Source organism: Micromesistius poutassou, assembly GCF_964030765.1.
Source record: "Micromesistius poutassou genome assembly, chromosome: 6".
NCBI lineage: Eukaryota > Metazoa > Chordata > Actinopteri > Gadiformes > Gadidae > Micromesistius > Micromesistius poutassou.
The window spans coordinates 5,438,270-5,463,423 of record NC_140276.1 but is presented as its reverse complement, the minus strand read 5'-3'; the positions used below and the strand labels follow the sequence as shown (position 1 = coordinate 5,463,423).

The window sequence follows — 25,154 nt, the reverse complement described above, 5'->3', positions numbered from 1 at the left end:
CTCTTCCTTTTTCACTCCGTCTCTTCCTCCCACTCTCCCCCCCCTCTCTCTCTCTCCTCTCTCTCTCTCTCTCTCTCTCTCTCTCTCTCTCTCTCTCTCTCTCTCTCTCTCTCTCTCTCTCTCTCTCTCTCTCTAAATCCCTGCTGTGTGAATCCCACTCAGTGCTGCTTAGCAACCCTTCTCCAGCTCTACTCTGAATTAACAGTTTGAAGCGTGACCACTGCATCTAAAAAAAAAAACAGTGTCAAGGGTTCTCTCCTAAAATTAGGAAAAATGAAATATATAAATCAAACAATTAAGGAGAACAGAAAGGGTAACAGAACCAATGCTATATAATCAAATGTGATATTTCAGGGGAAAATGGCCTACAATCTGGTACACACAATATAGTAAAATAAAAAATATTTGTATGCATTTCAGATTGCAACGTCAGATGGGACTGGCATATGCCAGACAAATCATGGGGTGATAAAAATGACTACCGACTATGTGATAAGGAACAGCAGCCTACTATCGAGGTGTTTTGCATTTAATTTGATTCAGCATCATTATTTACAGCCCATAGGCTACCATCGAGATCTTTATGAGATAGGCTAAGCGACACTGATTCTCCAATAAAGCGGGCAGTAAGATGAAGTGGTCTGCGCTGCTTGGCCGGCGGATTTCTTAATGACTGGAATAGCATTCATTCTGAGTTGCATCCTCATCAACGTTTAAATATGTTATTTTCCTTTAAGATGATGTAAGACATTACTTCATGGGACGATTACCCCCCCCCCCCCCCCCCCCCCCCCAGCCATCACCACCCCCCACCCCTCCATCCCTCGCTGAGTTTGGAGCCACCTCTCCTCCGTAGCGCACTGTGCCGACGCACTGTGAGCGCACACCAGGACTCAGATTCCCGCTCTCTTCAAACCCATCCTCACTCGGGGACGGCTGCGCTCGCTCTCTCTGCCTCCCGTTCTCCAGCCACGATGCTCGTGTGCGCCACGATGACCTCGGACTGAAATAATTTCAAGAAGAGCCGAAGTAGGGCAAAGTATTTCCCAACCAAGAAAAACTAAATTGCATACAAGAAAAAAAAAAAACGAAGAACAAACAATAACAAAAGCAACGTAAAGATGTCCTATTTTTAAATCGTAGACCATCTCGGGATTACTATTTTCTCAATGAAGTCTGAGTAACAACACATTGAGGGGGTTGTGTCTGTACAATGCGTTCAGCGGTTGTCTGGATCGACGCGAGTGGGGGAGAACGCGCTCTCTGCGAGCACACTTACGCGTGGAGTTAGAGGATATGGACACACCTTGGGATGTTACAGGAGAGACCGAAGGTGAGCACAGAGCTGTGAACCAACGCTCCTCGGTCGTGTGCGTGTGTGTGTATGTGAGTGCGCCTGCAGCATCATGCAGCTGGCCATAGTACCCTGAACTTCCGGATCGTCTTAAAACCAAGCGTCGTTTTAAAACCTCGAATCATTTTTTAAAATGGCATTAAGTGAAACGAAGACACAAGAGCAAGGGTCAGTGGCGAACCCTCCACCGGACGTGATCGAACTCAACGTAGGAGGGCAGGTGTACTACACCCGCCACGCCACTCTAACCAGCAGCCCCAATTCTTTATTCGGCAAACTGTTCTCCAACAAGAAAGGCTCCTCTAACGACCTGGCCCGGGACCTCAGAGGACGTTTCTTTATTGACAGGGACGGTTTTCTATTTCGTTATGTGTTGGATTACCTCCGAGACAAGCAGGTGGTCCTTCCCGACCACTTCCCCGAGAAAGGAAGGCTGAAAAGGGAGGCTGAGTATTTTCAGCTGCCCGAATTGGTCAAACTTTTGTCATCGGACGACTCCAAACTAGTGTCCGATGACTGCAGTGATTTTGAAGACGGCTCGCAGGTCAGCGAGCACAGGTTCCTGTCCTCCTACTCTCTTGACCGCAGGTACGGCTACATCACGGTCGGCTTCAGAGGGGCGTGCGCCACGGGGGGCAGGGAAAGCCAAGTAGACGCCAAAGCCAAAAAGGTGCCAAGGATCTTTATAAGCGGCCGGATTGGCTTGGCCAAAGAAGTGTTTGGAGACGCCCTGAACGAGAACCGGGATGCTGATAGGCCACCGGACCGCTACACCTGCCGGTTCTTCCTTAGGTTCAGACATTTGGAGAGAGCCTTCGACATGCTGTCAGAGAACGGCTTCCACATCGTAGCCTGCAATTCGTCCCTCACCTCGTCCTCGATCGGTCATTACGCGGACGACAGGGTCTGGTCCAATTTCACACAATACGTGTTCTACCGTAAGTGAAGATTTCCTCCTATAAAAACCAACGACACGCCCATAATCCCCCTTCATGTATTGGCCCAAATTGAGACGCTTAAGAGGTCAGTGTAGTTAAACCCCATCGCAAGGAGGCAGGATTGAGTTCGATCCTTCTACTCTCCCTGGTCCCAACCGCATCCCATCGACTTGAAACTTCTGCTCTCTCTGGTTTCAGAGGCAAAGTTGCCCTCTGACCTCAGGGAAGCTGAGCCGACCGACTCCATGTTAATATTGGCTACAGCCTGACTGGCTTGTGCAAGGTGGGGCTGTGCAATAAATAACATGGTTAGTAAGATGTTACAGTCAGGGCTGTTTTATTCACTTAGAAGGCTAATGCGGAAAAAAAAAGTCGATGCATCTCCAAATGCCCTCACTGGCAGTAATCTTTTTCATGTCTTTCGTCAGAGAGGGAGGAGATGGAACATATGGCCAATTAAAAAGCACTTTGTCCATTATTCCAAATGGCTCCCTTTGGAAAACTGCAAAGAACATGCATTTGATTGGATGGTGTGTGTGTGTGTGTGTGTGTGTGTGTGTGTGTGTGTGTGTGTGTGTGTGTGTGTGTTTGTGAGAGTGTGTCTGTGGGAGTGTGTGTGCCTGCCTGCGTTCATGCGTGTGTGTGTGTGTGTGTGTGTGTGTGTGTGTGTGTGTGTGTGTGTGTGTGTGTGTGGAGGGGGGGTCTCAGACATAAGGTTGACTAATGATCTGCTCCTTTCGTGTCAGTAGTATTAACAGTATTAAATGTAGTAGTAAAATATGTAGTAGTGTCAACTGTAGTAGTATTGACTGAAGTAGTACTGACTAAAGTAGTATTGAAGAAGTACTGACTAGTATTTACTGTAGTAGTCTTGACTGTAGTAGTAGTATGAACTGTTGTAGTATTAACAGTAGTATTCACTGTAGTAGTGTTCACTGTGGTAATATTTACTATCGTAGTATTGACTGTAGTATTATTGTCTGTAGTAGTGCTTAATGAAGTAGTATCCAGTGTAGTATAGTATTAACGTGTCAGTAATGAAATTGCACTAAGATACGTAGGTGTTTGTCCGACCCACATAGATGAGGCGAAGCCCCTTCTCGCATGCTTCATCAGACTCTACTAGCCATATGCTGTAGTACAGGAGCTCCATGCAGTCTGATGCATTCTACATCCCCCATCACACACATAGACACACCCATAGACGCATTAGTGGTATAGAGGACCAAAAAAAAAAAAAGAAACAAGCTGGAGAATGAACTCGGGACAGATGATGGATAGGCAAAAAAAGCAGGGAGAGAGAGAGAGAGAGAGAGAGAGAGAGAGAAGGAGAGAGAGCGAGAGAGAGAGAGAGAGAGAGAAGGAGAGAGAGAGAGAGAGAGAGAGAGAGAAGGAGAGAGAGAGAGAGAGCATAGAGCGTGGCGGTAAGTAGGAGACAGTGGGGAGGGGGGAGATAAGCAGGAGGGACTTAAGGGCCCGTGCTGTAGGAAGGGAGTGTGAACGGGAGAAAGGTGAGCGGATGGAGGAGTTCGGGGCTTAGTCACGGAACTAAGGAACTCAAAGTTGTTCATGGCACCCAGAAGAACGGACAGAAAAGAAGAGAGAATCCAAAGTAGCAGACAGACTAAGGCCCCGGTGGTGGTGGTGGTGATGACAGTGTGGGTGGGTGGCAGATGCAGATAGGGATAAAGAGAGAGAGAGAGAGAGGGAGAGAGGGAGAGAGTTTATCGAGGATGAAGGAGACAGAGGAGATGAGAGAAGGCAGGTTTCACCAACATCCCTCCTCCCTAATGCTGGTGAGAGCGAGAGAGAGGGGGAGAGGAGAACGAGAGGGAGGGAGTTCATCGAGGGCGAAGGAGACAGAGGAGAGGAAAGGGCTTGTATCACCGACCTCCCCCCCTGCAGCGGGGGAGAGAGACGTGGGGGAGAGAGGGCGAGAGAGAGAGAGAGAGGTAGAGGGAGACAGGGAAGAGAGAGGGACACGGATGGAGAGATGATGGGATTAATGAAGAGTGGACAAGGTGAGGGCAAACGGAAGCATAGCCAGGAAGGGTTCTGAGTCAGGGGCTGACTGGAGATGATGGATGGACATATCAGGAGCAGCCAGACACGGTGTGGGAGAGGGTGAGAGATAGGGAGAGATAGAGAGAGAGAGATAAGGAGAGAAGGAGAGAGAGAGGAAGAGCGAGAGAGGGAAAGATAAAGAGATGGAGAGAGAGAGGGGGAGAGAGAGAGAGGGAGAGAGATAGGGAAGGACAGAGAGATAAGGAGAGAGAGAGGTGGAGAGACAGGGAGAGAGGGACAGATAAAGGGAGATAAAGTGGGGGAGAAAGAGAGGGTGAGAGAAAGACAGAGCGAGAGACAGCAAGAGGGAGTGAGAGAGGGGGAGGGAGAGAGAGAGCTCCCCTCTCCATAACTTCACAGCGGTCAGCATCCATCATTAAGAGAAAACATTGCAGCATGGTTCCGGTCGTGGGATGCGATGGGTGGGGATGAGGGTGTGGATGTGGGTGGGGATGTGTGTATGGGAAGATTTGTTTTCCATCCGCTGGATGCACATATTATATTGTGTTACAAAGTTAAATAAACCACTCATTCAATGAAAGTTGCGATGAGCAATTGTATATGCTCAAAGTCCTGGAGGAAAACATAAGGTCTTGAAAAACAACATTTATGATTTTGACCCAAACACTGGAGGAACGGTTCTGGGGTGCTGAAACAAATAATAGTAATTAACATAATCACATGATAGATGGCCTTATGTGCAGCATGAAAAACATCCACATCCTGCACAGGGAAACCTAGAGAACGGCTCTCTTCCTGCCATCTTCCACTTAATTTGTGAGCGGAGCCACAAAAAGGCCAGTTTGAAATAATCATCAACTCATTGCTGGGAAGTGCTGGCCTGATAAAGCTCCAGCCCTAGTTCATCTGAGGGCTTCCCGGTGAAGTGAAGGCGATACACTGTCTTCACTTGGATGGAGTCCAGGCCAGCATTAGGGCTTATAGTATCTAGCCCTTGGTTTCACTCAACTCTACTCTCCGCTGCAATAGTCGATACACTGTTGGATTCCTTGTCAGCCATTCTTTAAATATAATTTGCTTCAGATACACTATACTGTTTATATCTATACCTGCATATTATGTAAGGAAAATGGATTTCTATAAATAAATCATTGATAAGCGTTTTTCTGTTGTTGTTGCACCTGACAGTAACGATATATAATTCATATTGAACTGGTTAGGATGCATGTTAGCCTTTAAAAACCTACAGCGTATGGGACTAAAAAATGCACAATTTAATCACACACAGTTGAAGAAGTACAAAGTGTTATACCATCATTAGCTCGGGGACAGCCAGACAACAAGACACCCATATCCTCCCAAATGAAAAGAAACATACACAGAGTCATGTGACATGATCTATTCTCATGGTAAAGTCCACCATCACTGGCAACATAAGTGGCTGAGGTTGGTCCACAACTGAATTATTCTTATTTTATTTATTGGTTAGTAAGTAGGCATAGCTATCAGTTAGTATTGGGTTCTTTGCTTTGAATAAGATAATACACAATCACTATTGATAAACCAATTACATTGACAGATTACTTCAATTTGGGTACCTGCTTGACCTACAACATATTTCAGTTACCATTATAGGGAGAAAACACAGTTTGAATCAATATAGTTTGCATTACATCTTTGTTGTTTTAGAGTTACGTTGTAAGAAAAACACGTTTCATATTAACCTGACATTGCTGTCTTGCTGTCAACTGACATCTTGCTGTTGGATTCATGTGTCAGGGGATTTGTAAAAGTTCAACTGTATAAGTACTTGTCAGAGTTGCAACCGAGTCATCATTGATTCAGCACGTCAGACGCATACAAAATCTGTTTTGTATGTGTCTATTACATATACTTTGCACATATTGTCTTGTTTGTTAATTCTAATACAGGCTTTAACTCTATACTCACAGTTATATCAATGTTATTTCCCAAAGGGGATTATCACCAACACAACAGGCTTAGAACACAAAATAAATATATTATTTAAACTATAAAACACTCAATAAGATGGTCTTATAAGATGAGTTTTCACCAAGGGAGAGCGGCTGGTTGGTCAATCAGAATTGAAGAGTGTCACTTATGAGAGATATTTATATTTAGTCTTCAGATAATAATGATGACCTTACCGCTCTGCTTATTGATTAATCCGGCCTCCTTTCGGCCATTTGCACCACACTCTGTGTTGTTAATTATCTCTAGGGGCCGGTGAAGAGGATTTCCTAATTAAAGAGCTATCTGAGAACTGAAAACACCATAGTTTCACGATGACACTCTGGAGAGCTGCATCCAATTATCCACTTTTTATACAAAAACCAGCACATGTTAAAACCGAACAAATGGAGTCATTACTGTTTATTCTGCCTACAGTATCTTATCAGCTAAAGCGCGGTTTCCCTACGTCGAGCGAGTCAAGCGCTCAAACTCCAGCTTTAAGAAAAGCAACTTCCGACTGAATAATTCCGCCGCAAGAGCAGAGTTATTATTCAGAATGGCAGTGAACCGAAAACAAAAAAAGTGGTTGTAACGAGATCTTGATAATGAATAAAACAAGCATAACTGACGAAAACGACAATATATATACATATATTTACGTCCGGTCAATGGCTCCAAGGCAACACTGAACGCATCTTTACTACAGAGAACCTTTCTTTGCACTGCGAAAGGGTCAGGCCAGGGAGTGATGACTTTATCCCAACCAGCTCCACCACACCTCCTAAAGCGCTATGCACTATGTTGTGTGCGGGGAAATAAGCACCATAAATAGATGGGGACTTATTACGCTCGCCAGCTGGTGAACCCCTTCTAAAAAAATGCGCAGTTCTCATTCAGGCCAATGAATGAGACGATTTGCCGCCAATAATGGACCTCGCACAATGGCCCACAAGTCAACAGGGGACGCAAGGTAGGGGAAAGCAATTCATCGCCTGGGCGCAACGGAGGTAGAGATTGGGCTGTCCCATGGCTCTCTGGCAGCCTGCTTGGAGCCGGGATGGATCGGCAGTGCTTGCTGGAGATGGATGCAGCTCTCATGAATAACTCACACTAGTCTCAAAGCAACGGGCCCGTGAAGTGTGGCTGGGCCCGGTAAGCTATGTGTGTCTGCGTCGTTCCTCATGATGTAAGTACTGAACCTTGAGAGCTCCACGTCTGGCTTATCCCGCAAGCATTTTTTGAACCTGTTCTGTAAAGGCCACTAGTTTCTATCTATAAAAACCGTTCAATCACTTTCATGATGCTAAGGATGGTGTGTATGGAATTTTAAGATCCTTATTTGTTAAAGAAGGAGAAGGAAAGGAGGGTGAAGAAGGAGAAGGAGAAGACTGAACGTATAATTATTTATTATATACAACTATTTGTCGCTCTGGATTTTATCCAGGGTTTAAGACTCTTTACCCTTAATCCCACTCTGAATACACCACAGACTGTTTGGAGTCAAGACCATGCTCTGTGTAGCCAGGTCTCTCTATACAAAGGCACCTGCTCTCAGGCAACTTCAGCTTCCATAAATGAAGTAAAGTGTAAAGCCAGCTAGCAGAAATCCATTGACCCTGAATCTTCTCTCTGCCAATTAGCAGCTGCAGTGGCTGACACTCTGGCTCCTGGCCATTCCTTACACTTTGTTTGACCTCCAGCTCAGCTTCATCAGCTGTATTTTACAAGGCAATGATTATTTGCATCATTGATCCACCCCAATCCACCGAGATAATGTCTCGGCTCCACAGTGATTGTATTGCCATGTGTAGGTGCTTCGTCTGCCGCGCCAGGGCAGCTGAACAAATGGGATCTCTGTGTTCCCCTTTCTCCTGTCACTGTGTGGCTCTAAGAGGTTTTAAAAATGCACTCTGAGAGGACCGGCCCGCCCCCTCCCCTCCCCTCCCACCTCTCACAGTATCTCCCCCCCACCCCCCTCCCCCCCATGCTCCAGGGGCACCCAGTCCGCCTCCGTGGCGGTAAGCGCTTACGACATGCCCTCCCTCGCCTCATCTCGGACACATCTCCTTCCATCAAGTTCCTGATGAGGCTATGAGGACGAGAGGCTGCGACGGCGGCGGGGCCAGCGGTGTCTAGGCCTTGGCCCGCCGGCGCGGGGGGGGGGGGGGGGGGGGGTGGCTGACACATACACTCGCCAGTCTGTCCGCCTCACTTGTTCGTCACCCTGAGTCGGGACGCAATGCCGTTCAACCCACCCGTCGTGGCCCCCGTCCCGGTCGTTCCCGGTCGTTCCCGGTCCCCATCGCCGCTCCTGGTAGTGGATACAACCTGTCAAACGCGGATGTCACGATCAATCAGCCGATAGAATTGTCCCTGCATGGGTTCACGGAGAGCAGATCATTTTGAGGCCCCCGAAGTCATTACACACAGAGAGAGACAGAGAGACAGAGAGAGACAGAGAGAGACAGAGAGAGAGACAGAGAGACAGAGAGAATAACTGTATGACATCTCCTGTTGTGGATGCAAGTGATTATTAGGTGAAGCTGTTACCTCATCAAAGGGACCGAAGGGGGGGCTGCTTCCAAATGAAGGCGCTCTGTGGGTGCGAGAAACTATGGATTCAGAGGCGGATGAAAAGCTTTCAGATGTTATTGTAGGCATTTGTGTGGTTATGGACATCATACCTGCCGGGATGGCAGCTTTATTCACAGGTCAAGGCGAGAAGAGACCTGCTGAAATGACTCTTTACCGAGCAGCCACTCGCGCCCCTCAGAAAAACTAGCCTGCGACTGCAATGACAAGTCGTTTCATTCACTCTGTTCCTCCTTCGCGCAAGGCCGTTCTGGCCTAATTTGCGAGTTAACGAGCACGTAAACAGCCCCCACCCCGCGGCAGTGGCTTTGATATTTTTGTTAAATTTTGGTTGCTAGATAAACAGAGAGCAGGAGAATATACCGTAGGACGGTCTCTGAAATTAGATCAATTCAGCTACACTATAAGCTTAGCTGCTGTTTTATTCACGTGGCAAATGCCAGACAAAGACAGACATCAAAGCATTTTTAAATTAACAAGCTAAGATTCTGTACAGTATGTATTCCTTGTTCTTCTATGTTTTGCAGCCCTACATGTGTTTTTAAAGGCAGAAAACGGTTTTGTGTGAGCATATAGAATAAAAAACCCAAAACATCAGAATCAACCTCAGATTATTCAACATTATTCAGTTGAAATGTTCAGATGATACTATAGTTGATGATGATGTTTAGGCAAAGAAAACACATTGGAATAAATACCCAGTCAGCGAGGCTTTCTGTAGCAGGGATGCAGAAAGCCAGTCTGAATATAATAGCTTAGTTAGCTACTGGGCTTAGTGTTCACAGTACAATGAGAAAGTTTGCTGTGGGCTAAAAATAGTACTTCACAAGGGTATGGAGCATCCACCCTTTTCGGCTATCAATGTAGTACAACACCAGAGACTGTTGTGGAAAAAATGAAAAAAACAACGCCACAATTATTAAATATCAAATGAGTCAGTCTGGAATATATAAATAAATATCATGCAATGCTGTCCGGCAATATACCCACTGACATTTTCATGAGAGTCCATGTGTCACAGACTGGACTCAGACATAACCCCAATACGTGTTTTGGCACACAGAAACTCAGCTCTGCTCAAAGTCTTGCGATTTCACTGGCATTATTAAACTCCCTGCTGTCATGAGAGATGGAAGAGTTTTTTCCTTTTTTGGGGGAAAATGGTCCTGTGACATGCCAGTCTCTATGTTCTGTTCCCCCATGTAGAACTCCCCCCCCCCCTCCCTCTCACTCTCGCGCTCTCTCTCACCCTCTTACTCTCTCCCTCCCCTCTGATATTTATGAGTTCTGCACTCGCATAGAGCTGCAGCCTGTGTGCCCACTGAGCCTCTCTGTTCAAGCAGTAGAACCAATCTTCTAATGGCGCCGCTGCAATATGATCCGTAGGGCAGAGCGTATTGAAAAAACCACAGTGCAATCAACGGCCTTGCTCGGAACATATGGAACTGTATAGCGATATATTCATCGGCTGATTTAGATGTGCCGTACTGTACAGGTTCCCGGCAGATCCCTTGTCTTCCTTCTTGTGAAGTGGAACTCCTTGCACCTTTCTGTACAGCAGTAGTGCCCTCATCCCCTCTTTACAGATGCATTAAAAAATGAACAGGATATTAAAGCTAACACCAATGCTTACAACAGGCCATCGTATTAAGACATTGGCAGTAAGTCGCACGGGGAAAAAAAACGGACAGTCCTTACAAGGAGGGTGCGGTGTACAGCATAGAAGCGGCAACGTAACAATTCATTTTTCTAGAGGACAGCCTGTAACTTTAATGATACTATTATTGGTTTTCTGGGCAGAATCCTAAATGGGCTGCCCCTGTAGACTCTGGCAGTATCTATTATCCGTTTAGATGAGATGCCCGGAGTCCCTCCTCTTGATTCTGCTCCATGCAACCCTCCCTTCAGATGGCCTCCTGCTGCTGGACGGCTGGACCCAGCGTGGTTCATTTTCTATGGCGGGAAATTGGTCCTCTGATTGGGGCTCTTTACCCATGGATTAGCTATTAAAAAGCTGTTAGCAACTCTCTCTCACTCCGCCTTCTCCATTCTCTCTCTCTCTCTCTCTCTCCCTCCCTCCCTCCCTCCCACGCTTGCTAGCGGCCTAATAGCGCCACAGCGATAAGGACATTATTATAGCAGAGCATTGAGAGGTTAAAATCTTTTTGATCTCGGTTCGATACGAATGTGGGCATGCAGGGCTAGGAGGTAATGGGGCTTAATTGCTCAGTGTGATTTATCACCGCTATCGGGCCTGTGGAAATAAGGCGAGGAAATGCCTTTTGGGAGGATTTAAAAGTCTCGTTCCCGTCTTATGGCTTCATGGTGATCAGACACACCGTTTATTCTCCACAGTCGGCTTCTGAAATGTGTTAGGTGAACAGGAATAAAGGGGAGATGAACAGGGATACGATCGATCGGGGGTACGTCACAAAAGCACAAAAAAGTTTTTAAGGGAAAGACGAAGAGACCGATCGGGAATCGCCGGGCCTTCTTCAGACCCATTACGTCTATTGACTCGGAAAAATCCGGGAATTTATACAGACGACACTCCCAGCACTAATACGCTCTCGTGTTTCACATTCATAATGGACCACGTAGGAACCGGCCAAGAGAGGGAAAGACACTGGAAGGTGTGTGTGTGAGTGCTGAGGGGCAGGACTTGTATTATAGCTTCTCATAAGCTGTGCTGCTGGTATCAGGTTTTTCTAGGTGTATCCACTGTGCGTGACATTGGGTCCTGGTCACCGAATGGGTGGGGAGGAGCAGGGTGGCCGGGACGCTGTTCACTTCAATACTCACTGACCCCATTCTGTTTCCAGATGAGTTATGCCTCCTGTTTACCTTGTCCTACCTTGTTCAGCTCCCAGAGGGGTCCCCAGCTCTTAGGACATGTTCTGAAGGCGGCACAGATTGCTTTAGTGTTTTCTTGACATTCATTTACGTGATGTACGGCTGGATTACATCGGAAATAAACAAGTGATCTCTTTTGATGTTATGCTTATGCTTATTTTGCGTTATATTACCTGCTCTGTGCCCTAGATTAAAACCAATCCAGTCCTTTCGACTGGTTTTCTATCTTCAAAGCGGAGATAAAACCCATTAAAGGCAGACAGCTTTCGATTTTTGACGGACAATCGCTGTTTGGCATGATGCCTGTCGGCTCTGTGAATCAGTAATTAGAGGTCAGAGGCTAAGCTATGGGCTACATAAATAAGCTGTGTGTGTGACCACGTCGACGTTCATTTCGCAAGTCTGGATTTCGGTTTGTTAGCAGTGTTACTGCGTGCCGTAATTGCTGCTGCAATCACTCAACATTCAGGCTAATAAGAGCTTTCATTACCCACTGATTAAGGCTGACACACTGTTTACTGTGCTGCAATATGTCCAAGGCAGCTGGCAACATTATGAAACCAGTGCCTGTGTGCATGTGTGTGTGTGTGTGTGTGTGCGTGCGCGCGTGTGTGTGTGTGTGTTCCTCCCGTAGGTGGGTCTTCTCGGTGGTCGTCCTCCCACTGCGATTGCTGCTGCAAGAGCCACAAAAGCGAGCGCGAGGGCGAGAGCTGCACCTCCTTCAACGACCTCTCCACCTCCTGCTCCGAGACCCAGTCGGAGGCCAGCTCCCCCCAGGGCACGGTGATCTGCGGCCCGGTGACCCGCCGGCCCAACGTCCAGACCCTGGACCGGCCCATGAAGACGGGACCGTCGCCCATGCTGCAGCAGGCGGAGATGCGGCGCAAGACGGATATGCTGCGGGTGCGAACCTTTGGCGCTCGGGACCGGGAAGCCGCCAAGAGGAAAGCGAACAAGGAGAGGTTGACTCCGGAGCAGGAGTTGGAAAAATGCATCCAGGACTTCCGGCGCATCAGAATTCCGGATCGCTTTCCAGAAAGGAAGAATATGTGGCAGTCTGAGCTGCTCAGAAAATATAGACTCTAATAGAGAGTTTCACATGTGTGTGTGTGTGTGTGTGTGTGTGTGTGTGTGTGTGTATGTGTGTGTGTATGTATGCGTGTGTGTGTGTGTCTGTGTCTGTGTGTGTATTAACGTGAAGGCGATTTCTATACAGACACCTGTGTATGTGTGTGTGTGTGTTTGTGTGTGTCTTTGTGTAATAGAGAAAGAGAGAAACACAAAGAGAATGGGCAGGGGACACAAGAGTGATGAGAGAGAGAGAGAGAGAGAGAGAGAGAAAGAGAGAGAGAGAGAGTTGACGAGGACAGGGTAAGCGAAGGAAAACAGAAAACTATAGACTGCACCGTCAAAGACACCTACTGTAATGTAAAAACAAACTTAAACAATGGCCACTTTATTTTGCCAGGAGGACTTTCAGAGCACAAAAGATTAGGGGGCCACACTCAGAGTTGTTGATTTGTAATGTACACACAGTGTTATCATGATATGCAAACGTGTGAATCAGGTTACTCCTGCTGAGGCTGAACACTTTGCCACTCCAAGATGGCGGCACACCAAACCCAGTTTTCACAGCAGAGCCGCGGTCGCGAACCAGGCGCTTAAAGCTACATCACTGGTTCAAGCAACAACGCAACCTCAGGGGCAACATTGTAAACCACGATTAGCTCATCATCGACGTCTCGAACACACATAACACGATAACACACATACATGCACACAGGCAAAGACACACACACACACACACACACACACACACACACACACACACATAACACACATACATGCACACAGGCAAAGACACACACACACACACACACACACACACATACACACACATATGAAGGCACACGCACAGACACACACGCACAAACACTCTATGTGCAATTACCCACGGTTGCTCTTTAACTTTTCTCAGGGTGTACTGAGATAGTTGCAAGCGATGACGTATCACCACGGCCACGCAGGGCACATTTATTACTAGTAAGCTCTTATAACACTCAAACTGCATGTCATTTCACCTCTAGTGTATGAAATATCAACAACCATTCAATGCATTTTGTTAATTTCGGTGGATTCGATCCAGTGCATTGAGACCGTGGCTTTGGTCAACTATGGGGGGCACTGCCTAGCCTTCTGTTTGCAACTGTGCTGTTTCATTTTTGTCCCATGCTGTCATAATGTGTAGGGTAGACAATGTTGTGTAGTTAAAATGTATAATGCTAATTGATATTTGATTATTCCCCCTGACTGTAAGAGAATGAAAAGGTTGATTAAATTGATTCAAAATCTATTTCCGTTTCTCCTTTTTCTTCTCGCTTTCTTTCTCTCCGTTCAAATGGAAACGTCCAAGATCTTAATTAAAATTTAGTCGAAATTGATTTAATTAAACACGCTTACTTTTCACCGCTCATAGTGGGAAGAATGAAACGGAGGCTTAACAATTCATCAGTCACGCTTCCAGATTTCTGCACAATAGCGCACTTCTCCATGCATCTCCACGCTCACTGCAGAAGAGCTGCTTCAATGGCGTGGGCTGGAATCACAATCCTTTTGGCTGCTGTTGCAAAGCTGTTCCCTGTCCCTCCCCACCACACATCACAAATACACCAATTGGAGCCGTTTAGGAAGTGAAATAGACCCCTCCTTGTTGACATTTTGAGGTCTCTCTCTCTCTCTCTCTCTCTCTCGCTGTCTCTCTCTCTCTGTGCCTCTTCTGAGATTCTCAAGAAATGGGGGAAGGAAGAATAACCGCCCATCGCACATTCACCATTAATAGACGCCACTATTTTTAGCTAACGTATTCTGCAGTGTCGCCACAATACTCCATTGCGAGGAAGAGGGTTTGGGCGAGCTAAAGCAAAGAACAGCACTCCCCCCCCCCCCCAAAAAAAAAAAACCTGTCTCACATTGCTGATAGATGAAGAGCTGTCTTCCCTCATGGGGCACAAAATGTCCTCCAACACAAGTTCAAAGACCAAAAATAACGCTTGGTTAAGGATAAGTGTGACATGAGGCACTGTATAAGCTATATAAGGGTATAAGTTAAATATAAGGGTTATAATTGGTGTAAGCTAGGTAGTTAAACCGTCTCACATGTTAAAACGACAGGCAAACATCATCACAGGTGAATACATGAATTGACATCATTCAACAGTACACACTGTCATGGGAAAGGCGGTTAAAGCTACTTCACATTTGCTTTTGTTGACATTTAATTGTGGTTCAAAGCTCCTTGTCAACGAGCCATATGGATGCAGATCAGTGCATATGAATGCCTTTAAAAAAAAAGCTTATACAGCAAGAGCATTAAGTTTCCCTCATGTATTAACAAGGAAGGTGATGAAACACAATCTTTATCCTCCTGTGATATTGTTGTTTCAGGCTAGGTTTGACTCGGCGAGTGGTAAATGTCCAACGTGTTGTTTATTCAGAGCCGCAAGGTAAACAAGCTTGCACTCTTCACACTCTGGAGATGGTTCATGGAGCATCTCTCGAAAATACATGTCAAAGTCATTCTATATTGGTAATGGGCAGAATGGTGAATAAGCCACGCCTACAGGTTCTAAATTACTCAGGGAAACCTTCTGTCTATCTTGTCATGGGCCGAATGGCAATAGAGGCCATGCTTGTAGGGTTTATCTCCAACCCATACATCTGAATGTGGTGTTGTTTTGACCACTCTTCGTGTAGAAGAAGATATTCAGGACTGGTGATGGCACTACAAATGCGTGGTCCAATGCGGTAGTGATGTTAGCTTGAATATCATGTGGTCTAAATAAAGCATAGAAGAAATGAAGGGGGCAATAGGGATATATATATATATATATATATACTAACATAATATTCAATATTTATAAAGCCATATAACTGGGTCCTATATATCAGGAGTGGTTCCTCTTCCCTTCTCATTCGGGACATTTCACCTCGTGCTCAACTCGTCCCGAACGCTAACGTTACAAGAAGAAATCGATGGTTCAGCTTTTATCAAAAATTCACATCAGTGGTGAAACCACTGCCCTATCTCACACACTCACCTGACCCTGTTTGAAGCCCACCCCCTTCCATACCCCTCCGAGTACAGCTAACGAGCAGATCAATAACCGGGGGGGGGATCCTGCACAGGGCACCTAGATAGCCTCCCACTCGTCATAGACGGTCAATAATCCAGATCCGGCTCTGGGGTGTAAATGAGGTGGAATCTTCAATGACAGAACGCGTCTCAGACATGCCAGACCCGCGACTCTCTGTTCTCCCCGGCACGTCTTCTTAAGACGCGGCCTGCCTCACTGTGCAGAGCGCTGGCTCAGTGTGAGGCAGGGCGACTGACACGATGATTACAGGCTGGGTATTAAGAGTCTCAGAACGCGACGGAGCCTGTATGAGTGGTGGAATTATTATAATCAACAGCGTGGTTCTTGAGAGAACGGAGAACAATGGAAGGATAAATACTGAGAAGTTAGGACGTTATTAAAAAGTTGTATTCTGAAAGTAGTACTACGGCTAACTAAGGCGTTGTCTTGCTTGCGAGAAAATTGTTGCATTGTTGTCTTATCGGGAGTGTCTGGTGGCATCGGGTGGAGGGTATGTACGGAAGGCCGTTGAGGACAAAACAGTCGGGGGAAATAATGAAGGTTGTTAATGTTTATTCAGAGCCGCAAGGTAAACAAGCTTACACTCTTCACACTCTGGAGATGGTTCATGGAGCATCTCTCGAAATACATGTCAAAGTCATTCTATATTGGTAATGGGCGGAATGGTGAATAAGCCACGCCTACAGGTTCTAAATTACTGAGGGAAACCTTCTGTCTATCTTGTCATGGGCCGAATGGCAATAGAGGCCATGCTTGTAGGGTTTATCTCCAACCCATACATCTGAATGTGGTGTTGTTTTGACCACAAAACAGTCGGGGAAATAATGAAGGTCGTTAGGGACAAAACAGTTGTGTAAATATGGAAGGCCTTTGGGGACTAACCCAGGTTGGATAATATGTTTAAACGAGACCTAATTGAGCACATAAAAAATGTATACGTTTAGAATACCCACGTTATCACAGAGGAAATGGCGGCGTTAAGACTGCAAAAATCAACGCATTCAAAATATATTCATTTTGATTTACAAAGGTCTATCTTATACATTCCTATTTTTCCAAAGCCTATGTATTATTGAAAATATGTCTACTCAAATTGCTTTTTTAAAACTGTAATCAATGTCACACACTCACAAAATGAGGGCGGCCATGGGGGAGTATTGGCCGATTGAGAATGAATGATATATGATTTACAAATAATTGAAGAGAAAACATTCCAGCACATCCACACATATGGACCTGCAACCTTGTGTACACTTGAGAAGCAATTAGTATGTAGGCCAAGCTGATCCTTCATCTGCCTTGTTTATATTAAGCTACGCTAAATTGAAGTCCCATTTATAACATAGCATCTCAAAGCTGAATTCTAAGTGAGAAGCTGCCAATAAAAGTGTTGTAATAGCTTTAATGGAAAGTGAGTAATATTCTGTGTTCTTCTGGTGAAATGTAAGGTCAAAGTTTCTGCTGAAGAGTAAATGCAAAGCAAACCCTCGTTTGTGTAAGTAGATCGGTGGGTCATTCATTGATCTCTGTGGAAAATGAAGACAGAAAAACGTCAAAGCTTTAGGTGAAACGACTATACCATAATAAAAAATAACACATGAGATAACGATTAATTAAAAACAAGCAAGGCATGCTCTTTCGGAATAAATAGCTTACCTTATTTTCCTTGTGGAATTTAGCCTCTTTTACTGAACTCTTACACATAACTATTTGTGAACTATTACAAGCCTTTCACAAATAGTTTATAGGGCCATCTCCTCTGTGTCAACGCGGGTATTTTAAACCCGTTTCTACACGTTTTTCATACCAATGTGCCACAACGACACGGGATTAACACTTAAAACAATGAAACTTCAAGCACTTTCCTTTAGAGAAATAGGATACACTCTATAGTTTACATCACGTCAAAACACCCAAACTCTGTCAGAGCGCAATCGTTTTCTGCCTGGAGCTCTCCTCCTCCTCCTCGATGAACACGTTGTTCTATTCTCCGTCTAATTTTAGATTGAGTGATGTCCCACAGCTCCTGATTGCCGGGGACGTCCACCCTCAAATCGTTGGAAAACATGCAGATCAGAGGACTCAATTCACACGCAGGCTGTCATCCACGGAGACCTGTGCAGCAGTTTATTCTAATGCAGGCGTCTATTTCCAGTTCTCAAGACGCAATCTGTATATTTGGCATGCAAATACTAAATAAAACGACAACAACTATTCCAGAACACAACATGGCCGGCCTCATGAAAAATGCATCCGCTGCAATTCTATCCACCACAAGCTAGCATTTAACTGCTTCATCTTGGCTGCGGTAACAGAACCGATAGTAACTGACTCAAAGCATGAGACAGGGATGTGCCCTAAATGGGACACTCAATGCGTTGCATGATTTCTCTCTCACACACAAGGCAATTTAGGGGTGTCCAATTAACCTAACCGGCACATCTTCGGAGGAGGGTGATAGAAACTGGAGCGCCCAAGGATAAACCGCGTCGAAAACACATGGCGAGCTCGCCTCCTTAAGGAGAGGAAACCCAGCCAGGAATACATTATGTCATCCACGCTAAATACACTGACTGATTTAAATGGTTCAAACCATTTACATATTCTACCAAGAATGTTTCTGTGAAAAATCTCCCGTGTTCAACGGAGCTGACCTTATTTTAAAAGACAAGAGTCAACGGTGCAGCGGTGTGCAGCGGTGTTACCTGCCTGCGCGATGCAGTGTCTCCTTGAGAAGTGCACCACAGGGACACAGTTACAGAAACCAGATCAAATGCAACGTCCCGGCCAGCATGCATTTGGGGTCCTGGGCTGTGGCCTTATTCTGCCAACTGTGATATGTGGAAATACCTGTGGAGAAAATACCCTGCATTAAAGCAACCGGGCCGACACAGCAGCATCAGATGTAATGGGATTCGAGAAATCTCTGGGATGTCACCATGCATTGCATTGGGGGATGGATCACTACCCCTCCCCCCCACACACACACACACATACGCACGCATACTGGTGCTGCTGGCCATGTCACAGCCTTCTCCTCCTACTACGTTGGCGCCCTCCCCCCTCTCTCCTCCCTTCTTCTGCAAGGCGCCGGAGCAAAGCAGTGCGAAACTAGTGCCACAGTCTTTCAGCTCCTGGGAGGGACTCTGGTGGCTGCTGTAAGAGCCGTGAGTTGAATAGTTATCCAGCAAGTTATGCAGAGGACCGTGCGGTTACAAACACACTCACACACACACACACACACACACACAGACACACACACACACACACACACACACACACACACACACACACACACACACACTCGGATGTTCCGCCAACGATATCCCCCTGGGATCCACTTACGCTCCAGTGAGGCCAAAGTGGTCCTGAATTCAGGTGCAGAGTTCCTAATGAGACAAAGTATCCACAGCTCTGGGTGCAGATTTGGAGAGAAGAGGGGAGCGTGAGATCCCCAGATGTCCATACTCATCTGGCCAGCCCCTGAGACCCAGAGCTCAAACGGGATCGGCTGGAGGAAGACACTGAGAGGGAGGAAGGGTACAAGATCGGGCAGCTGCGCTTAACTTTGAGGGACCTTGCAGCCACCGTGTGTGTGCGCGCGTGTGTGTGTGTGTGTGTGTGTGTGCGCGCGTGTGTGTGTGTGTGTGTGTGTGTGTGTGTGTGTGTGTGTGTGTGTGTGTGTGTGTGTGTGTGTGTGTGTGTGTGTGTGTGTGTGTCTGTGTGTGTGTGTGTGTGTGTGTGTGTGTGTGTGTGTGTGTGTGTGCGTGCGTGTGTGCGTGTGTGTGTGTGTGTGTGGGGGTCAGCTTCCATAGCCTTTGCGTGGGAGAAAAGTTAGCCCGGCAGAGCTGCTGTACTGGTGTGTGATTTACAGCCGACATGTCTGTGGCTCGTCGTTTTCTTCTTCATTACCTTAGTCCCTATCTCTCAAGGACCGCATTGCAAAATATACAGGCTCAATCAGGCTGTTTACAGCGGAGATCCCACTGATCGTAAGTCATCTCCGAGGATCGGTTATCACCGCGGCTCCGTCCGCAGCGCGCAGTATGAAGCAAACGGCTTCCTGCTCTGCTGAGCAGGCCAGGGGACATGATGCAGCATAAATCCATGAGAAGAGTCCGAGCTTGCTGCTGCGGCGCGTAAAATATTCAGAGAATGCCTCATAAATCTAGAAACGATCACAGGTCGCTACAGAGCTGTAATATCACACAATGAACGCTGGGACAAGCATCCAGTTAAGATGTCGGAGCGAGCAGGACGAAAGTCTTGTTAAATAACGTTGCCAGCGTCTTCAATCAATCTCTTTTAAAAACCCATTGGGGGATGTCTTTGCTGTCTTGATTTATTGTTCTCAGCTCATGAGGCAGCAATTACACAATCAGGAGGGGAAAACATATTTACATTGCACTTTAATGTTTTCTCAATATGCTGCTGTTGTGCAATGATCCTTGAGGTGTGGCAGCTGTTGCATCCATTTTCATCAAATTGCTTCGGGGAGCGTCCTCAATGTATAACACTATCCGGTGAACAAGGAAGACCCTGTTCGTTGTTAATTCCATTCGTGTCTATTAACAAGTGCCTAGGGAGTCGACCTGCTTTCTTATGCATTAGAGAGTTGTTAGTGAGTGAGGGAGAATGTCAGCATTTGAATTAAGCTTTTAATTTGTCTTCAAGGCAACAGGAACGTTCAGGTTTAATTAAGACAAACGCTGCACACGGCCGGTGTGGAAGGAAGCGATAGTAGGAGAAGAGAGAGATGAGAAGAGTGTGTTCAGTTTTTAGAAGAAGTTAGATAGTGTTCTGCAAAGGCAAACTGTTATATGGGTATGAGTTCATTAACTGCAAAGCATGTTTAATAATGCATGGTGAAATGCGTACACAAACATCCCAGTATTATGGGATGAAGAAATCAATTAATTTTAGCTATCTAATCCAATGTTAATTCACTGATAAGCTGTCATTTCTACGGTTGAATCTCACTAAATTGATTAGTTTCTGGTCATGTTGAAATAAATAACTTTTAGGTATAATTGGGAAAAGATGGCTTCCTCAAGGCCATAATATCTCAATGGTGTGTTAAAAACCGCACTCTAATATTGAACACAGAGCTCTGCACTGCTGGAGGCATTTCACATTAATACACAGTGTTAGAACAAGATTAATCCTGCCGGTCATTATATGTGACACACAGACGGGAGGATATGCATTATATCTGCTGATCTGGGCAACATGTGGCTGTAATTACAGACAGTGTACCTACACATCAGACAAGATTACTGCCAGACAAGATTTGGGCCTGGAGTTTGCAACGTGAAGAGGTTTAGTAATGAACAGATTGAAGTGATAATCCAGCGTCTATTCGAATGAAACAATTGTAACGTTCATAAATGTCGGGAAATTCTCTCAAAGAAAGCCTTGACAAGCCTGAATGTAACTGTGATGATATAAGTATATTATACTATGATATTAAATTATATTGTATTGTTTGGTGTAACATTGTACTGCATTGTTCATTATATATGCGGCTGTATTCCATGTGTTTCGTGGACACTGTGGAAAAGACCAAGCAGCGTTTCACAGAGTAAATAGACTTAGCAAACAACCCAGAACTGAGCCCTGCTGGCTTTGCTCTTCTTCGCACACTGCAGCTGTAGAGTATTAACAAACCCCGCCTCTCGTTAATCTCTATTGCTCCAGTGTCACTGTTTAGAGACCCTCGCTAGATGACTCCAGACCAGGGTCTGAAACTCTAATTTAACCCTGTGCTGCGACCCATTATTCAGCCATCATGGCACACACACCCCAAAACAAATGGTATTTACCGTTCGGTGTGTATTACTCTGGATGGATGATGGATGAGAGAAGCAAAAAAAAAGGGCCAGGCAAAGCCGGGAGTTTCAGAGGAATTTCATCATAAAACCGCGCGTTGAGACGTCATCTTTCACACCAGTGAAGGCGGCTGACCTCTGGAACGAGCTAAAGAAGGATTTGACACAGATGTGTGCTATCGCCGTCTAATCCTTCACCGCGTTCCACACATGCAACGATGGGAAGGAATTAATCATCGGAGCAACACATCTCTAACGTCATCTCGTAGCGAGCAGCACCCCTAGAAGGTGTTCTGGAGCAGAGTGGGGAATATTTAGATCAGTGGGTATACATCAAGATCCACTTTCACTCATTTCAACATTCATTATCTTTTTATAAGGCAACCTGGTTTCCCCCGGGCTCCGATCTGGCACATTTTCCCATCAAGGGCTTTGCCATCAGACGTCTCTTGCACTTGGGTTGAAGCTTACTGTCTAAAGCTTCAGCTTTCCTCATCTCCAGTGATTTCATTGTACCATGCCATACATTCCAAGATTACATTTTCCGATGTGAACATCTGGCGTAATGCTCCTGGATGAACTGCAGGGTCACTCCCACCCGGCCTAGGCACGGGACCACGCAGGCTGTGTGTGTGTGTGTGTGTGTGTGTGTGTGTGTGTGTGTGTGTGTGTGCATATCTCTGTGTCTCTGTGTGTATGTGTACCCACAAGCATGTGTGTGTGCATCTCTGTATGCGTGTGTCCATGTCAATTTGTGTGTGTGTGTGTGTGTGTGTGCAACTCAGTGTCTGTTTTCATGCCTGTGTCCACAAATGTGTCCGCTTATTTGTGTGTGTCCTCGTATGTGTGTGTGCGCGTGTGTTTCCTCGTATGTGTGTGTGTGTCCTTGAATGTGTATGTGTGTGTGTGTGTGTGTGTGTGTGTGTGTGTGTGTGTGGAGGCGGGGCGGGGGGGGGGGGGGGCAGAACCCTGTGATGAATCCATGATAACTCGGACCACCACCGTGAACAGCAGCCCGGCTCAGCCCCATGATTAACTTTAGATGGAGCAGAGCATCAATTCACCTGACCCGCCCCGGTCCAACGCCAGAGCTCTGCGAGGAACCCGAGACGCTCTCGCAGGATGAAGGAAGGAGCGGTGGCTGAATCACACTGCCGGGCCTAGACCAGATATAGTCTGGGGGTGGGGGGAGGGGCGGTGGGGATGGGGGGGGGGGGGGGGGGGGGGGGGGGGGTGGCAGTTGGCGGTCGGCGGTTGGAGGGCATTCAATGATGAGGATAGAAGACTATCAGAGATTTTCTGAATCAGCTTTTCAACATTATAATCCTCAGTGTGTGTGTGTGTGTGTGTGTGTGTGTGTTTTGTGTGTGTGTGTGTGTGTGTGTGTGTGTGTGTGTGTGTGTGTGTGTGTGTGTGTGTGTGTGTCAACGACAGGGCTCAGAGTTAAAGTGCAGAGCTAAGTGTTCAATAATGCAACAGTACTCAGAACAAATGTACTTATGGCGTCTCTGTGGATGACATCTAATGCGTTCAAAAATAATATATAATAAATATATATTATGCACACACTCATAGACAAATATGTGTGTGTGTGTGTGTGTGTCTGTGTGTGTCTGTGTGTGTGTGTGTGTGTGTAGTGTGTGCATGTGTGTGTGCGGGTGTGCAGGTGTGAAAGTGTGTGTTTCACAGCATACATGTGTGAGGGCATGCCGAGGGTGTTAACCTTCACCGTGACCCACAAGCCAATGCGCACAAATAAATGCATGGTATCTCTCAAGTCGAATGCCCCTACGCCTCATGACAGGCACACAGGACTCCTCCACACAGCCCTGCTGAGAGGCCCGGTGAGCACATGAAATGAGCACCCCTCCACTATCCCCCCCCCCCCCCCCCCCCCCCCAAATGGGCAAATAGTGAGTCATGCCACAGGGTGGACCAATCTGGTTGGGATTCTGGGAACCTAACTTTGAGCCAACTACGTATCCCACAATATCTGAGAGTACAGCTGAAAGCTAGGTTTGCACATTTATTTTTTCGAAGCATTTTTTGGCCAAATTGTCTTTGCACCCAAAGAGCAATCAATAAATCAAATGCTCTGACAAAAAAAAAAGAAAATTAAGTATCTGGAGCTGTTGCAGGCCTATAATAAGCCTGTTCCATCATTTCTAATGGCCCTGTATGAAATTATTAGATGTCACATGTTGTGGGAGTGGCTTTGGAGAGCCGGGATTTATTCGGTTGGATACTTATAAAATGTACTTTACACTGGCTGGTTTCTCCACATTTTCTACCCTAGCTTAACGCCACAAAGAGCTGCTTTTTCACTTCATCTGAAATGTCAGATGGCTGGACGTTAGGCTTAAACATTGTACATTGTCCCCACCAATGTGCTCTTTAAACGTTGGAGCCCGGGTATTTTGCCCCTGAGCTGTTCTTTGGGACACTAGTCTAGTGTGAAGGGTTAGGGCAATTTATACCATGGCTTCAAACTGATTATGGATCACGGATCATGATGAATGAACTGCTATGGATTTTTCTGTAATACTATAGCTTGTTTAAACATCGGCTTTTAGCCATGTTGGCTCAGGCTGGTGCATCCCTGAACAGGGATGTTGAATACTGTTTATTGTACCTATCCTTTTCCCTTTTTTCCTGCTTTGTGCTGTTGGAGTTTGAATATTTTCCATATTTGTATGCTTTCTGCTATTCAGTTGGGGACAGCAGCTCAGCAGTAGGGCTTTGATTTTTTGTTTGTTTGTTCGTTAATTTCCTGACCGCAATGCTAATTTTATATGAAAGCTCATTGTGAAGTGGATGTGCATGATTAACAATAAATAAAGAGAGGTAGTTCTTAACCTATTTTGAATTGCTGTGCGTTGTTCAGACAGGCATGCACAAACAGAATCCGCAACACAAGTATCTGGCAACTGAAGGGGAATTAGACACACAGAATCGCATCAAAGGTTGCAATTAGGGGGGTTTGTTCCACAGAACATGAGTAAAAGAAATATGCCCAGTCATTTGAGATATTATTTATTTTCATCATCCTCAAGCATATGGCAAGCGTTAATAATCGTGTTACGGCTTCAACTTTGAAACTCTACATTTCCTGTTTACTGTGACTTCAGGGAAAGTGCAGAAAGGCGTTTGGTGTTTATAATTCATTGGTTGGGTTGCACCTTGCCCCGTCTAATTTATTCTGCCCTTCATGGATTATCACCCAAACTCTCTGTCTCTGTCCCTATGTCTTCACCTGATTGCTTGCTCTGCTCCTAGCTTGTCCAGAATACAGGAACTCTGAATTAAATACAATTTATATGCTAAAGATTTAACCCAATCCCCTATTGCCATATTTATTACTCAGCTCATTTGAATATGAAAAAGGCGGAACAGGAAATAATAATACAATTCCCTGCTCGTTCAAAGTCTGAGAAAT

The 25,154-nt window shown here is 45.9% G+C and overlaps 1 protein-coding gene across 1 annotated transcript; it reads left to right on the top strand.

Annotated features, from left to right (window-relative positions):
* The first annotated feature begins 947 nt into the window (after positions 1-947).
* On the top strand, positions 948-12,829 carry LOC311345152 (BTB/POZ domain-containing protein KCTD16-like). Its single transcript, XM_084469524.1, has 2 exons — positions 948-2,292; positions 12,371-12,829. The coding sequence occupies exons 1-2, from the start codon at positions 1,488-1,490 to the stop codon at positions 12,820-12,822; spliced, it is 1,257 nt and encodes a 418-aa protein (XP_084325650.1). The 5' UTR covers positions 948-1,487; the 3' UTR covers positions 12,823-12,829.
* Positions 12,830-25,154: the final 12,325 nt, after the last annotated feature.